General features: G+C 57.4%; 1 protein-coding gene across 1 annotated transcript in view; it reads right to left on the reverse strand.

Annotated features, from left to right (window-relative positions):
• RPTOR (regulatory associated protein of MTOR complex 1) overlaps positions 1-16,804 on the reverse strand; it is a 316,057-nt gene that overhangs the window by 30,121 nt on the left and 269,132 nt on the right. The window contains exons 21-24 of the mRNA XM_035025828.1: positions 11,194-11,312; positions 5,020-5,123; positions 4,362-4,545; positions 3,011-3,121 (exon numbers count right to left, since the gene is read on the reverse strand). Coding sequence (XP_034881719.1) covers positions 3,011-3,121; positions 4,362-4,545; positions 5,020-5,123; positions 11,194-11,312 — 518 coding nt within the window. The remainder of the gene's footprint in view (positions 1-3,010; positions 3,122-4,361; positions 4,546-5,019; positions 5,124-11,193; positions 11,313-16,804) is intronic.

The following is a 16,804-nucleotide window of genomic DNA, read 5'->3' on the forward strand; positions in this document are numbered from 1 at the left end:
TGGTAGTTGGTGTCTGTCACGGAGTGTGTCTATTTCAGCTAAGCCATTGAGTCTGTGGCTATGACGTCTCGAGGCCACTCTGTCTGTCCTTAAGCTGGCACCACACTGTCCCCCCGTCCTACAACTATGCAGCAGGGTTTGAAATCAGGAAGCTTGGGTTTTTTGTTTTGTTTGTCCTTTACAACATCATTTTTCTTCAGCGCTATTCTGGGCCTCCTGCATTTCCGTCTGAATTTTAGTCTTAGCTTGTCAGTTTCTGCACAAAAATGGCAGCTGGGTTCCTTCATGTCATGGGACAGCCTGCTCCAGAACACAGTTTTTTCTGGCCACGCAGACCGTACAAAATCGGACGGTGAAGTGACAAGAAGCCAAAACTGTCCTGGCTGCCACGTGGTGGGCTACCTGGTCCCCCAAGCACGAGCTGCACTATGGTGTGTGTGGTCACGTTGGGGACAGTTCTGTTCTCTGGTGAACATCCCAGTTTCCTACACTGACCTGTGACGCGGTTTAGGGCTCTGACTTCTGAGGTACAGTCCTAGCTTTGAGCTAGTCTTAGTTTACGTGTGAAACAGACTATTAAAAAAGCTCCTAACGCCTTTATTGCATGTGCGTCATTAGATGATGAATTAAATTAATAAAAGAACACCCTTGTGAATAGCACCTGGAGAAAGTAGAACAGTTTTTTAAAAATTACAGTGAGATAAAAACGCATCCACTTCTAACGTTTAGAAAGGATCTCTAATGAATGTAAGAGAAGGTGCTTACTTACTCGGTGACCTCCTGACTGCCTCCCGTGGGCTACGCGGGAAAAACCCGGAGTGACAGCTGCGAGGACCCTCCATCCCCAGGACATGGCAGCGTCCATGCTCTGGGTGCTGCCACGATCCCTGCTGGCGATGTGTGGGACCCTCCCCAGCGGACACTCCTGGACACACTGCGGCCTCACAGAGAGAGGGCACGAAGGCCGCGGGTCTGCAGCTAACGGGAAGCGGGGGAAACTGACTGCAGCTGTGCATGCGGGCAGCACGGGACCAAAGCCCCAGGCCTGCACTCAGGAAGCGGCTCTGCGTGTGCCGACCGTGCTCCTGGGAGGCGCCCCATTTTAGCACTGGCCGCAGTCCCCGCGCTGATGAGAGGAAACCAGACCCTGGGAGGACACACTCGTTTTCAGGCTTAGAGGAAGGAGCTTGGTGACCTGTGCCCCTTCTCCCTGCCGTCAACGCGGACGGCTGGAACGGCGTTTTTCAGATGTCAAGAAAAGCCGCTTATCACCGCACCGAGAAACCCCCGTAACTTACAGGCGCTGCCACTTCAGCGAGAGGCGTAGCAGCCCCCCCAGGGCTCTCAGCTGCTTGGCCTCGCTCGCAGGAGACTGTGTCGGGGAGACCGAGCTTCTGCAGATACTGAACAAAACCCCAGAGCCCCTCAAAGCAGACTGTACCGAGTTCTAAGGATTGGCTCGCTACCCACAGCACCAGGGCCCCCGCGTCCTGGTGCAAATCCCAGCACTCGCTCACTCGTTCCTTTCTTAGCGAGGGCCCGGGTGGTGGGCCAGGCGCCCTCCTGGCGGCAGCGGCCAGTGTGCTGAAAGCCCTGAAGGTAGCACAGTCCTCCGCCGCCTCCTGCGTTTGCCTCTTTTGTACTTTTGTCCTGATTATAAAGGTACCTGGTGCTTAGTGTGAAAAACACGGAGGAGACAGAAAAGGATAAACACGCTCGGTGCCATGCTGATGCATCACCCGAGACCCGCCATCAGCCTGTTGCTTCAGTGCGTGGTCTGTGTGCAGATGCGTGTGCGCTGCGTTTCCAATGAGGACCACTCTGTAGCTGATGTACGTCCTGCTTTTTTCCCTTTCTAAAAGCTTTAGCATGAGCATTTCCTTAAGAAACTAATTTTCAAGCTTAATTCTTTAATAACAATAAACATCGTATCAAATATTCTGTCATTGCTAAGCCTTTCTCCCCACGTTGGGTGGATCCTAGTTTTCGCTACGGTAATAACACGCGGATCATCCGTGACTCTGATTCTCTCCTTGAGTCGATTATCTCAGCAAGTGAATTACCGTGTGGAAGGGAGCAGCTGCTCATGGCTTCTGATGCTTCCTGCCAAACCGCTTTCTGGGAGTCGGGCTCAGTTAAAAAACGGAAGGAGGATCTCCCCCCGTCAGCAGTGGGGCTCAGTAAACTACAACTCTGTCATCTGCCTGAGGTCCCGACAATGACCGTCTCATGTTTCTACTGACAAAAATCAGGGTCATGGGGAAAGAGGAAAGCAGGACAAAAGCTGTCAGAAAGGGTCCAAGCACTCCTCGAGTAACTTGCTCAGACGTGTAGCTTGCCACACGATTGAGAACAGGCTGCAGTTTCCAATGCTCTTTACGAGGAAGAAGAGGGCTTTCTAAGAAGGTGCTTCACGGGAAACTATGCACCGCCCCCCGGACGCGCGGCTCGAATCTGCGGCGACAGGACACGTCTCCTGCGGGGCCGCGGTGGAATGACGTACTAGAACCGCTCCTGGTGGACGGGTCTTCGAGACAAGCCTGCTCCTCAGCGCAGCAGCCCAGAGCCCGACCGCGGGCTGCCCTCCCCAGGAAGCGGCCTTGCCGAGCAGGACACCGTGACGCACCTGTCTGGGCGGCTCAGAGAGGCTGCGCTGGTGTGGCTTTTCTGACAAGACAGGAAGGTAAATGAAATCTGTTCCTTTTGCTGTTTTGACTGTTCACCGTGACGGCCGTTGGGGGTCGCCCTTCAGCAGTTGTAAATGTGATGGGATGGGAGCCCCAGAGGGTCAGCGGCTGGGCCATCGGGTGGCCAGCTGGGGCAGTGAGCAGACCTGGCAGGGTCAGCCATCGGCTCGGAGCAGAGGGCTCAGACCGCTGAGGCCAGAGGCCGGGGCTCTTGGGGAAGGAAGGAGGGCAAGGGAGCCGCGCAGCGCTCTGCGGACCCCGGCGTCTGCGTGAGGAAGCAGACGGCAGGCCCACTTTGCACCCGGGGCGGATGCGCACGCTACCTTCATGACAGGCTGGGCGAAGTACCGGGCACTCCAGTCACAGAAGCCGGTCTGCGTTGTGGCCGAGACGAAACTTCTGTGTCCAGCGGCGTCATCTGCATCGTCGGTGGTCTTCAGAGGCGTTTTGGGAAAGGGGGAGAGAAAATAGAACGAATAGTCTGATACTCCACACACCTCTTTGTGTGTTCGAGAGGATTGGAAAGGAGACAAAAATCAGTGGTCTGGCTGCTAAGAACGTTTCTCTGCTGGCCTCACGTCTGCGTCCTGGTGGCAAGGGACCCTGACTGTGTGGCCGGGGCTCTGGGGAACCCATGTTAGGGAGGGCCATGGAGTCTGCGCTCAGGGGACCGTGTCCCCCCAGGGCTGGCCACGGTGGCCTGGGCTGCAGAGCCTGTCACTCTTAAATTGGATGCACAGGCCAGGCGCTGTGAGGCCAACAAGGCCCCCAAGGCCTCCATGGTCTGGTAGGGCAGGGACTGCCGGCAATCTGGCACCCAACTGTGTGAAGTGGCCCCGGCATGGGAAGGACATGCAAGTATGAAGACTTAAAGTGCGTGGTGCTGCTTTACTGGATGACACGTTTGTTTCCCACGGCAGGGCCTACGGTGGCTGGGGTGGTGGGACCGAAGGCGCTCCTCAGAGAGGGGCCCCCATTGTCCAGGGGAGCCTCGCCTGGGGGAAAGTCCCACGCCTGGGACACGGTGATAGGGTCTCATCGCCTGCCTGCAGTGGGAGCCTGCACTGCTCGGCTGGACCAGGGCCCTGGGCTCACGGCCTCAAGGACAGTGAGCGCCCCCTGGGCCCAGCTGCTCTGGTCAAGCTGACCCATGTCAGGGTCCAGCCAGGAGGATGAACCTCCCACTGGGCGCTCATGGCCGTATTTGCTCCACAGAGTACAGCAGGAGGCCTTGAAAGCCAGGGTGGGCGCGGGGCCTGCTCCTGCAATCTCAGCTGAGAGGCCGAGACCACGGCTCCTTATGTCATAATGGACCACTCACGGAGAAAGCGGACACCCCACTCAGAACAGGCATTTCACTTCTGGGGGGCAGCTACCCCGTCCAGTGGAGGAAATGGTACTCACCCACAAAGGGAGAAAGCAAATTAGCTCATGAGCTTATCTGGCTACATGGAAGGTGCCGGAACAGTGAGCCAACAACAAAAGGCCACAGGAGCGAGGACCCCGTGACTCCTGCAAAGCTGTGATGACGGTCCAAACCGAGAGCCACAGCTGGGGGTGGAGGGTGTGGTGGCCCCCACGTCCTGGGCTCAAGAGTCTTGGCTCACACTGAGGCGTGTGGCGCTCAGCACCTATGTTCACCAGCATGAGCACCAGGGAACGGTCCGAGCGTACCTGGTCCGGGCCCTTGTCGAACATCTTCCGTGTGCGGGGGAACTGCTGGGAGTGGGGCGTGTACTGCACCCCTGCAGGGCCAGGGGCACCAGGGCGGCCTGTGGGCAGGTCTCGGCCGACTGGCTGCTTGGCCACGTCGTTGGTCAGGCTGGAGCTGCTGGTGCTGGACGTCGGTGGGGAGCCCCTGTTGTTGCGGGAAGAAGAAACAATGCTTTTTACCCAAACACGAAATACCCTGTCTTCACACTGCCCACCTAGACACTGACAACGGACCCGGGGTCAGGAGCCCAAAACATCCCCACTTGCCCGACACATCCCATGCCTCCAGACACCAGCTGCCGAAGCTGATGATCCTTCCAGGCCCTGCCTGCAGGTTCTAGGAGTTGTTTCCCCAGAAAGCTGGGGGAGCCCCAGACAAGCCGCACCCAGCTGAGCAAACCAGCTGGGGCCCTAGGAGGGCGCGGCGGCACGCACCTGCTTGCGGCTTCCTGCCTGTGGACACTGGTGTAAGAGGGGGCTCTGCCTGCTGGGGGCTGACCAGCAGGGTCCAGACCCTCGCTTATAAACTTCTGAGGGGGCGCAGAAGTCAGGCTCAGGTCAGAGGAAGGCAGTGAAGAGTTGTAGCCAGGGGCCCCCATGAGAGACACAGGCCACTTACCCTGCCTGGTGGATGTGGATGCCCTTGTTGGTGGGGCTGGCCGGCGCCGACTGGGTGAGCGAGGATGTGGTGAGGATGCGCTGGGGCCGGGCATTCACTGTGGCCTGTAAGAGCAAAGGGACAAGCGATATGGACGGTCAGCTGCTGGTACCTCTGAGGCCGCGGGCAGCAGCAGGAACGCTGGCTTCATGACCCGAGAAGAGGCCTCTTGGCCGAGGAGATGGTGCACGCCGATGGGAAGGCCCTGCAGGCAAAACTGTGTTCTTCCGCTTTTCTAGAAGTCACCTGCCTCAGCCACGAGACCATGCCAGGGTCAACGGCGAGTCGGAGCCCTGGCACCGCACCCCGGGACGGCTGAGAACACCACCCCAGGCTTCACTTTCTGTCTTTCCACTGCAGGGGCTCACACCGTGTCCCTGGATGCAGCACCTCGTGGATGGAGATGAGGTAGCAGGTTCCGGAAACTTCCTCCACAAACGTGCAGTATTTGACATTTCACTGAAGAAAAGGATTTGTGCCAGCCTGAGATGAGCGTTTGGGGGGGAAGTCGTTTAGTTTTGATTTTCTGAAGTAGGGTTTGTGTGGATTGGGAAACCAGACATCTGCTGGAGGAACACGTGATCAGGAAGCGCAAGCAAACAAGGGTGTTTACGGCTCGCCTGATGGCAGACCCACCATCTGCCAAGTTCTCTCCTGGACGTTTTGCTCTGGGTGCCCAGGGTGGCTGGGTGGGCCCTGCTGGTTCTGGACACCCCAGGTGAGGGGGCTCTGAGGGTGGACGCTGCCGCCCAGGTGGCACTCGGGACAGGTGGCGGTTGAGGCGACCATCTGGGCTCCCTGAGTGCAGCCCGTGCCAGACTCAGTCACAAAGCTGGCTGCCGCCGCCTGGCGAAATAAAACCTCAACCTTCGTGGGTGATGATGTAGGGCCACCCTACTGGGGGACCCTCGTGTACTCTGACCCTTCCCTCAGCAGTCGGGATGCTGTACCTCCCGCGTTCGGACAACAGACAGAAAACTGCAGAAAACAGAACAACCATAAGACTGTTCATTTACAGAACATCAATGTTTCCCTGAAAACCCACCACTCTGAAGTAAGAACAGCAAGAAAACTGAACCATAATCAACTTTTAAAAAATCATTAAAATTTTTTTTTGAATTTCAAGAGTTATATTGTTTGTGAACTTGCTTTGTATTTAAATTATCTGGCCACCTCCCTTCCCCCCAAAACCCAAGAGCCAAGCGACCCCCCCCAAGTGGTCTAAGGAGAGTGCAGAATCTAAGAAGCTGTCAACTTCCATGTGTCTCCCCAAAGTTCCAGAGACGGGGCTGGTGGCAGGGGAGACAGAAAACCTCTGTGCTGAGATGCAAACCTTAGCAGAACCCACCCCCTCTCTGCCGGCCCCCAGACTCAGTGGAGCCCACCCCCTCTCCCTGTGGCCCCCGAGACCCTCCCACCTGCCTCTCCCAGGCCTGCAGCCAGCTCTCTGCCCCTCAGGAGGCCCTGCAGACTAACCGGGCCCTGGTCCCTCTGCCGGGGCATCCGGGAAGGGGCATCCACGGTCCCGTGTCCACGCCGTCCACACCCACGGCTGCCACATAACTCTCCGTCCGTGTCCGTGTTAGAAATCTTGAGCGGTGGGCATGCCAGCAGCCTTCACACTGGCGATCACAAGGCTTAAGGCTTCAAGGAAGTTGTTTTTTAGCCCAACGGCTCTACCTTTGACTTTGACTCGGCCTTGATCAGGTGTGCGGTGTAGGCGTGTAGGGGTGAGCGTGAGTGGACCCGCCTGTCTGCAAACCGGGTTTGGGGACACAGGGTACGAGGGGCAGGTGGAGAGCCGGGGAGCCGCAGAGGCTGTCTGGAGTGGCTCCTTCCCACGCTGGTCCCAGCTGTCGCTTCACACAGAGAGCACGCCGCCAGAGAAGGTCAGCTTCAGAAGGGTAACAACACTTTTAGGCTCCGAACTGAGGACTGGGCCTGGCCGTGAGCCCCCGTCCGCCCTGCACACACTCCACCCTTGCTCGTCCTTCTCATGGTGAAGACTTGCTGTTATCCTTGCTCCAGGATGCGGCCCTGAAGCCACTGGAGGGGCAGGTGCGCCCTGACAGGTGGCAAAACCACATGAGCAAAGGCCGCAGGGAGGGGATGGTCATGGCTACGGGTCAAGTTCTCAGAGGCGGCAACCGTTACTTTGTTACAAGCCAAATTCTCAGGTCAGATGTATTCTCTGGGCCCAGTGCAAACACAGAAACGGTTCACAGGGACACATGCAGATGCATACACACACACACACGTGTGCACACACGAGCCCACCTTTGCTCCCTGCCCTGTGCAGCTAACGGGGGGTTGGGGCAGGAGCCTGGGGCTGCGGCGGGCCCCTCTGTCCCCAGCTCCGTTACTCTCTGGTTCTTCCACCGAAACACATCACCTCACAAGGGCACACAAAGTCTGACCCAGTGCAGGAAAAAGGCCCTAAAGCAGTGTGGTGACTTTGGACAGCGGAGTTCCCGACTGGGCCGGACAGAGTCGGGTTCAGGACGCTGGCGCGGGCTTCTGATGCTCTTTCCTGGGGGGAGTGTGGTACCTGCAGGAACTGTGTTGTCAACTTCAGGGCAAGGATCTGGACTCATGTGAGAAGGTGCTTCCCACAAGGATCATCCGGAGGTAACCTGGGGCTAGGTGGGATGCAGAGCCCCCTGGCTGCTTGGTCACGGAGAAGACACCTATAAAAGCACGAGTCTACTGATCCAAGAAATAATTTTTCTGTAAGCGGTAGTTCCTAGATAAACAACATAAGTCTCCCTCTGGAAGGCTGAGTCCTAGGGAGTGTTCGGTGGCAAGAGCGATGGTGACCAGGAGGCATTGCCCCACGGTCACTGACAAGCATCAGAAAAGCCTCAGTCTTTGGCCCCCGAGGAAGAGAAGCCGGCAGGGCTGAGGCCGGGGGGTCTCACCAGCCCCCTTTCCAGGACCAGTGCACCTCGGAGAAGCAGCATGTGCATAGAGTAAGGAGGACAAAGAAGAAGGAAGGAGACACTAGTGTTTCGCTTTGCTTCACAGGATTATTGCATTTTCCATCACGCACGGCCTACAACGAGCCCAGCTCTGCAGACGGGCTGGGGGATGTGAGTAACGGGCTGAAGGCTGATGGAGCTAGAATGGGACCCATGGGCCTGGACAGCCACCCAGTACCTTGCGGCCGCGAGTCCCTGTGCAGGACACGCAAGAGGGCCCAGAGCAGAGTCTCTGAAACAGATTCCCAGAGGCCACCCCAGAGCCACTGGGTCCGAATCCCCGAGGGGACCAGCTCTCCTGGGGCCTGGTTCCTGCACCTGGCCTGGCAGGGCCCATTGGCCAGTGACTCTCAGATAGGGGCAGCACCTACTTCTAAGCTAAGCTAGTCTGAATGATGACACCGTCACCCCTGGGTCTGCAGGGAGGTGGGAACAGGCAGGTGCACGAGAAGGTTCAAACTATACACGCAGATGCCTCTCAGTCACGAATGGTTCGCTAGGACTGCTGTGATTTCCTGCTCCCAGGACCTGCACTGGCCTGACGGTTCTCGGAGTCCCTCCTGGTGGAGGCGGCGGGAAGCAGTGGGGCAGGGGAGGCCGGGGGCACGCGGGGCGGAGGCCTGGGACTGGCGCCTCTGAGTCGTGGGGGCGGGGGGGTGGGCAGCTGAGGGCCTTCCGGGGAGGAGGTGCTGAGCTGGGGAGCCTGCGGCCTTCCAACAGCAGAGGGATGGTTCTAGGGGGAAGATGCCGACACAGAACCTCCACCTCTGGAAGCTGAAAGCTGTTGGACTTGTGTGAAGGCAGGACGTTTACACGCAGACACGGAGCCCACGGAAAGACGGATGCAGAGGTGCCTGTGTGGGGTCCCCGCATCAGGCGCTCTGCGTGTCGCTGGCCTGGAAGCTCACTGCAAGCCCACTGGGTGAAGTCGGATTCGGGGTGAGCACAGCGGCTTCGCAGGTGTTAGCTGAGGCTGCTACCCGGAGGGGGAGGGAGTCCCTGCACCAGGAGAATTTTAAAAGACACGTCAAGAAGCTGATGCTACGAACTTACGAGCTGCGTTTTAGTCGCAGTTTCGTGGGTACCTTAGAAGGTGCTGTTTTGGGGACGATCTCAACCTTGGCTGTGTTTCTTGGTCGCTTAGGCCTTCGGTCTGTAAGAAGGGCGTTCAGCCTCCAACCACGCGCAGGCCGACCTCTGATCTCCGTCGCACTGGCTGCGCGCATCCCACAGCAGGTGCAGCGACCGCATGCTCGTTCCCTGGGTGTGGAGTCGCTGGCGGACTATTTTTAGGTGAGTTTATGTGCTTATAAATTTTCTCATAAATATTAAAAGTAGTGATTATTATTGCATGTGACCCTGACATTTGAACCCCTGTAGCTTGAAATTTCCTTCCGGGTGTTCTCAAACCACAGATGACAGGGGTGGTGCCAGGGAGGTCGCTGGGGCCGACGCGGTTCCCGGGGGTCTTCACGCTCTTCTTTGTACTTCTACGTGGTTTGAAATTTTCCATAATAAAAACTACAGGCAAAATGCAAACCCCCAGCCTGTGTGGAAAGGGGATGTAAATACTTGAAATTAGGCCATAGCTCTTGAGCTGTGTGGGTTCTTGAGCTGGTAGCAATTTCTATATTTGAATGCAGAATTCTATGGGGTATTCCAAAGTAATATGACTGTTTTGACTGTGATGAACAAAAATCTGCTTTCAGAGCTGAATATCAAAAATAGGTCCATTTCTCTGTAAACTGAAATGTAATCCCCTCGTTAGCTACTAGAGTAGAGAGTAAGACATTTTTGAAATTAAATTGAGGACAAGAAAATGTTTCCTTCATGTTTGCACTTCCAAATCTTTTAGTAGCAGTGTTTCCTCTTAAAAATGAACACACACAGACACACACGGATGCACTCAGACTCTCACGCAGACCGTGTTGTGGCTGAGCACGGCTTCTGGGAAGCATGGACTCGAGCGGAGGCCCACTCTGATCTCTGTCCTTCCGCTTGGGCGCGCCCGTGGGTGTGCCAGCCATGTGCCCTGGGACGCGTGTGTCCATCTAGATCAGCTCAGCAGGCAGAGAGCCACCTGCCACTTTTAAGCATCCATTAGAGAGTGCTGTTCCGAAGGCACGAAAGGCTATGTTTCTGGTTCCTGCAACCTGCTAGCGTGGCTTTGCCTGGTAGGAGTGGTTATACATACGGCGTTTAATTACCGTAAAGGGGGGTGAGGGCAGTCTGTGGCTCATGGCTACACACTTGACACATAATCGAAAGAAACATGGAAATGTGGTTTCTATGCTTTACGTGCTAGAGAGAGATTCCTAAGAGGAGTGCATTTGACTTCCTAACATCAGGTCTACTGCGATGAATTTACAGTCGTTAAATTTTAAGATTAGGCACTGAAATTATATTTTTAAATAATTCAGGTTGATTTTCTGTAAGGTTAAATACATAAAAGCCACTGAAAAATAAACTTATAGAAGCTGAATACTGGTTTCATCGTGACCAGAATAACCAAGGGTGGGGGGAGGATGACGGGAGCACCTGATGAACAAGTGCCAGCCACGGCTGGGCTGGCCACGGCCGGGAGGCTGTCCTACGTCTCAGAGAGAAAACAAGGTCTCGAGGCACCTCTGTGTGTCACACACTTTTAGGCAAAGGTAATGACCTCAGCTTCCATCTGAAAAGACTGGAATCAGAAGAGCAAGTTACACTCAGAATAAACAAAAGGAAGGGGGTAATGAAGATAAAAAGAGGTACTGATAAAATGGAATGTAAAAAGCAACAAAGAAATAGTAACGAAACCAAAAGCTGGTTCTTTAAGGTTTCCTTTAGCCAGAACGGTTGTGAGTGAGAGGAGCCATAAATCACTGGTATTGGGAACCAAAGGGGACATCATTACAGACCACACAGACCCTGACAGGATCACGAGGGTAACGGTAGCCCTTACCTAACATCCTGGCACCCCAATACCGCTAAGTTGAAGCAGGACAGCGCCCCAACTGAAGCTACCCGTAAACAGAGATCAGGGTACACTGTGAAGCGCTTGTTGGAAGTCTCTAAACCATGGTGTAGACCTGACTGCGCCTGGGGTTCCCCACGTGAATATCCGTAACTAAGACCAGGAACTCGCGAGCTTTGCCGGGAACGCCGTCACACATACCTTGTAGGCGATGCTGTTGAGCACTTTCATGGCCAAGTCAGATACATCGGGATAGGGGTCTGCAGCCAGATGCAGTAAGACTCTCCAAATCTGAGTGTAAACACTGTTAAAGGAAACTCCTAGGAGAGAGAAATGGGACGTTTCAGTAATAAATAGCTGCCCGTGTGTGCTTGGCTGGCTTCTGAAGACCTAGCTGCTGCCGGGAACAGACACTTCAAAGAGCTGGGGCTATGGGAGGCTCGAATTTTGTTGTCTGGTCAGGGGCCCAGAAATTCAGGAGTCCCAGCTGGCAAATAGGCTTGATGACTTCATCTTCTGAGACTGGATCTTTCTAGAAGGAAGAGTGAGTTAGAAAAGGCTGGCCTTCCTTGAAGCTCTGGCTGGCTGGACAGCACTACCTAGGTCCTGAGGACCACTTGATTTCACGCCTAGGTTTCTAGGAGCCATCATGGCCTACGTGAGCTACGAGTGTTGGATAGGAGTCCCATGTACACCCTTCTCGCACTCGGGGCGTGCTCTGGGCCGTGACTCACTGAGTCTTGTCCACACACCACACGCGGTACTGTCCTGAGTTCCCAGGAAATCGCAAAGGGGGTATATGATGTGACCCAAGCCCTCCAGGTCCCCACCAGGCTACACAAGGTCCTGTCTGCAGAGCTGGATGCCATGGCAGAGGAGACAGGATGTAAACCCGGACAGGGTGCGTCACAGACGTGAAGGAAGCAATGTCACCGAGGGCCTTCCCCAGGGGGCGTTCAGCCCTATCAGACCCTCATGACCTCAGCCATTGGCACTATCCGGGCATAACAGAGGGACAGTGAGGCCCAGGGTCCAAAGGATGAAGGACTCAAATGCCCCCCGTCTGACATTCAGCCCCTGCCGCGTCTACAACGTTGCTGCCGTGGCGGCTCCAGGAAGGTGATTCCTCTGTCAGGAGCCAGGATGGCTTTATGGAAGAGGACACGGGGGCTTTGGAGGCGAACTGGACTGTCCTCCTGGCAAAGCCTTTCCTAAAGGGAAGTCAGCAGAGCAGACAACGGACTGGCACGTAGGTGACAGGAATGTACGGAGCGTTTGGAGAAGCGGCACGACCACGACCCGGGTGTGCAAGTCAGAACGGCGGGGCAGCTCAGAGACCCAGGGGACAGAGCAGGTGGGGCCAGGTGCAGGCCTCTGGGAGGAGGGGCCGTGGAACAGGGTCTGCACAGGCAAGAAGGGGAAGGGCAGCCCAGGGAGCGGCGGGGTGAGCCGGGGCCAGGAGTGGGGAGCAGTGTGGACGCCGCACCCTGGCTCACTGCTGAGGGGAAGCTGGGGGCCAGACGCAGGGAGGGCCCTGCTCTCACGGACGGCGTGACGAGCTGGAGAGAGCAGCACGTAACTGCATCCTCTTTATCTGGGGGAGCCGATGGTTTGTTGACAAGGGCTTGTTCAGCCGCAGAAAGCGACGAAGAGAGCATGATCTGAATCAGCCAAGACCCCAGGTCATCGGGCTGGCCAGCTCAGCCCCTCTCCCCTGGGTGAAGGACGGCATAGGGGACCGAGGATGTCTGTCGGAGGACAGAGCGTCTCTTCATAAACACGGCTGTTCACACGGAACGGGCTGCACCCGACCAAATCAAAGGCAGACCGGACGAGGCACAGGAGCAGGCTCCTTCGCTCACCTCAGCCCACAGCCTCTCCTCCGGAGGTGGAGGCGGCACGGCTTCACGTCCACACAGCCGCACACCTGCTGCCCGCAGGGGCGGAGGAAGCCCCGTCTCTCTCGAGTTGGCCTCGCGGTGACCGTGCGGAAAGGCACGGCGGCGCTGCCTGGGACGGGAGGTGCCATCAGCAGCCTGCTCTGGTGCCCGCGTGTGTGCGGACGGCGGCTCACATGGGCTTCGTGGCCCTGGGGGTCAGACAGGGTTCCCCTCTGGGGACCAGGGCTCCGTACAAATCTGGACTTCGGTCGGTGAGAGGTCTCGCTTGGAGGGGAGCCCGTGTCAGGGTGAGCGACCCATGCGGAAATGTGCGCTGTTTCCCCTCACCCTTTAACTTAGAGACAGGACCAGATGAACACCTTCGACCCTGACTCCACGGCTGTAGGACAGCCATCCAGATTTATGACCAAAGTCTGAGGAACTCTGGGAGCATTTGCTAAAACCCACTTCCGTATCGTGGCAGAGTGCCCGCCAGCAGGAACTGCACCCCGCATGACGTAAGCACTGTTTCCATGAAGCTGTGGCTCCCACGTCACCTGCACGAGGGCTGTGGGATCATGGCCTACGGGGACCGGGTGGTCACTCTCAGGGAGGCAGTGCGCTCAGAAGGGAAAGGAGAACCAGCCCCCGTGTGGGGTGGGGGGTCCTCTTCATCACCACTGACCCAGAGGCTCTGGGAAGGCCCCTCAATCTCATCACAGCCACTGTGTGGAAGTCCACCCTCTCCATTAGTCTTGGGCTCAGCTTCCCTGAAGCGTGGCCACCATGGGACAGACAGCGGCAAGGGGGTGCGCTGCAGATGACACACCCCCGCCACATCGCCACAGCACCCGGGGCGGGGAGGACGGGGGCGCGGCGCTAAGGAGCTTGTTATCTGTGTGCCAGTCAGAGAGTAGCTGCCTGACCAACCAGACCCTCGCTCAGCAGTGCCTCTGGCGTAAATGCGAGGAGGGGTACAGGGCGTGGCGGCACCAGACCAGCGCCGGCAGGGGCGAGGCATGCCATGCACCGAGGAAGCGTGGGACACGGTGGCCGTTACCATCCGTCCTGTCACAGAATTTTGATTTTTATTACTGTTGTGGCCTTTTTTTGCAGAAGATTTTGATTTTGATATAACAGTTGTGATTCAACAAAGAATGAAAAGGCTCTAGTTTTTGCCAGGGTCTTTGGCCACAGTGAATGGTGTATTTGCTGGTGAAAACATGAAACTGGCACAGAGCAGTGGTCTGTGCATTTTACCCCGTCCCTCAGTCCAGCCACCGCGCCCTCGGCCGCCCTGCTCGTAAAGCGGCTGCCAACCCAACGCAAGGTTGTGAAGGAGTGCGGCAGTGGCGGGAGCCCCCAGGGGTGCCACAGGATGCCTGAGTCAGCCCTCCGGGGGCCAGGGAGGCTTCTAGGTTGTTAAATGCTCGGGAAGGGCGCCTGCGTCTGGCACTCACTCAACTCCTTCCTCATGAGCGCGGAGAACCTATTTCCACGTCTAGACCAAAAGTAATAAAAGATCATAACTAATGGCTTTACATTTATTTTTCAGAGCAACGGCTACAACTTTCTAAACAGCATAAGATGTAGGAAAATTTGCTCGGCGCTCTGTGGCCAACTCTGGATCTCAGAAGCCCCCGGGCTGGCTGGAGGCGCTCAGAAAAAGGAGAAGCTGGAGCTTGCCACTCGTTCCCTGGGTCTCATGGGTCCCTGATGCTGACGCTCTAAGAGCTGATGTGGGCCGAGAGCCTCTGCCCTGTCCAGCAACCAGCACCCAAAGCCTGGGGCCGCTGTCCTTGCCCCTCTCTGTGACGCGACCCCGTCGCTGGGCTGCCCCTGGTGATGGAGCCCCTTCAGGAGCCCGTCACTTCCTCCCTCTGCCCACGGGAGGCGTGAGCAGTCCTGGCCCCAAGGCCCCGAGGCCGGAGCATCGTCTAGACTGGGCAGCCACCCCTGTGTGCATAATCCTGTCTGCCATGTTCCTCAGGGTCCCTACAAGACACACGTAATAATGGCCTTTAATCAAGCGTTGTGGCCATAAAAATATAACTGATGTTGTGGCGACAGAAAACAACACCGCTCGCTCTCTCACCGCCGTTCCCCTGCAGCGAGAAATCAAACTAATGGGCCGTAAAACCTTCCCCGGGATCGTGCGCAGCTCCTCTGGAGACAACCACGCTCCCCTCCCCCTGGTTGATGGCGCCCTGCACTCTCCTGGCCCCTCTGCTCTTCGTGCTCAGAGCTCGCGGCTCTGGGGTCCCCAGGGCTGCTGGGGGCTCGCAAAGGCCTCCTCTGTTAGGACTTCTCGAGGTCGTGGGGAGATGGAGTGAGAGAGAGGAAATGCTACTTCCTGGCCAGTCACGATGCAACAGGGACAAGTGGCCTCCGGCTGAGCAGGGCCCCCAGGGGCCGATGGGAAGGTGGCTCTGCTTGCCAGGCCTCCTTCTCCAGTGGGGTGGGCAGTGCCCGTGGCTCCGACTCCGTCCCTCTGCTCCTCTCTGTGCCCCGAGGGCAGTGGCCCTGACCCCCAGGTTCTGAGCAGGAACTTGGGCCCAGCTCTGGGCGCACAGCCGGGTGGGGGCAGGCTCCAGGCTGGCGAGAGCTTGACTCCTCGCTCTCCCCTCCCCAGCCCAGCTCCAGCTTGGATTCGTCACTATGGGAAGACACTTCAGGTGGTATCAACGGTCACAAAACTTCGCAGGGGGGTGATCGTCCCACCTCGGCCAGGCCTCTGACTGTGGCTAGCAAGCGCTTTGGGGGTGAGAGTGCCCACGGCCGCCGCAGTCTGCTCCCGAATCCCCAGAACAGAAATGACCCCACCTCACTCCCTCCAGGCTGTGACTCACTCCTGTGAAGAAGCAGAGTGACCGTCCCTGCCCCCCAGGACCTGGGGCGTGCAGCAGGGTGACTGAAAGCCTGGGGCGGGAGGGTGGCCCAGGGGCAGGCAGGAGGGGTGCGTCATGTGGGCCCCGATGTCAGCACAGGCACGGGCCGTGTCTCCCCACCCTTCCCACTCCCACCTCTGGGCGCTCTGATGGGGTGAGGCTCAGAGCGGGAGGGGCCCGTGGGGCTGCCCGTAGCACAGGGGAGCAAGAAATGGCAGCTTCACCAAATCCGAGTAATAAAGATGGCGAGGTCACATCACGGTGGGTCAGGGACCCTCCTCCTCCCTCCCCACCATGGGAATGCAGAATGTCACCTGCAGTGAGGACCAGGCGCTGCTGGTTTGGAGAGGCCATGCGGTAAGGTCAGAGAGGTTGTCCGTGCCTCACTCAGGGGCCAGCATCCAGCCTGAGGGAGGAGGACAGCAGTGGGTGCACTGGGAGGGCTGATGATGAAGGTGAGGGCTGTCTGCAGGAGCAAGGCCTTGAGTCTGGAGCTGACAGCAAGTGCGGTTTTCACGGAGGCTTCTGTGCTTGGCTGCCATCGCACAAGCCTGGCAGTCTGTAGGCACGTGGGCAAGATCTGAGGGGGGTCCTGGCATGCAGTGTGCTGAGACCTGTCCTAGGGTGCGGGGGCCCAGAGATGGGGAGGACCGACTGGGGGCCCACGTGGGAGTCAGGCCAGATGGCTGGTGAGTCAGAGACATATGGGGTTCCAGAGGTGAGGGGCTACGGAGACTGGGTCCTGGCACAGCCCCACGGACACCAGGCTGGCATGCTTCAGGTGCTGGGGATCCAGATGGGGTCAAGGGAAGCCCAGGTCCCTTCCGGGGAATTCGTTCCTGGACATGTGGAGAGCAGGCGAGACCATGGGGAGCGCCTGCAGCGACAGAGCAGGGAGGGGGCTGGGAGGGGAGCTGGAGGGCCTGGCATTTCGGGAAAAGGTGGGAATAAATGGACGTCCCTAGGTTGCCACGGTTTTGAAAACCTCTTTTGCAATATTCAGTGAGAGGCTAGAGAGATTGCCGTCCTTTGGTTGAAATGAGA

Source organism: Mirounga leonina, unplaced genomic scaffold, assembly GCF_011800145.1.
Source record: "Mirounga leonina isolate KUSES-001 unplaced genomic scaffold, KU_Mleo_1.0 Mir_197, whole genome shotgun sequence".
NCBI lineage: Eukaryota > Metazoa > Chordata > Mammalia > Carnivora > Phocidae > Mirounga > Mirounga leonina.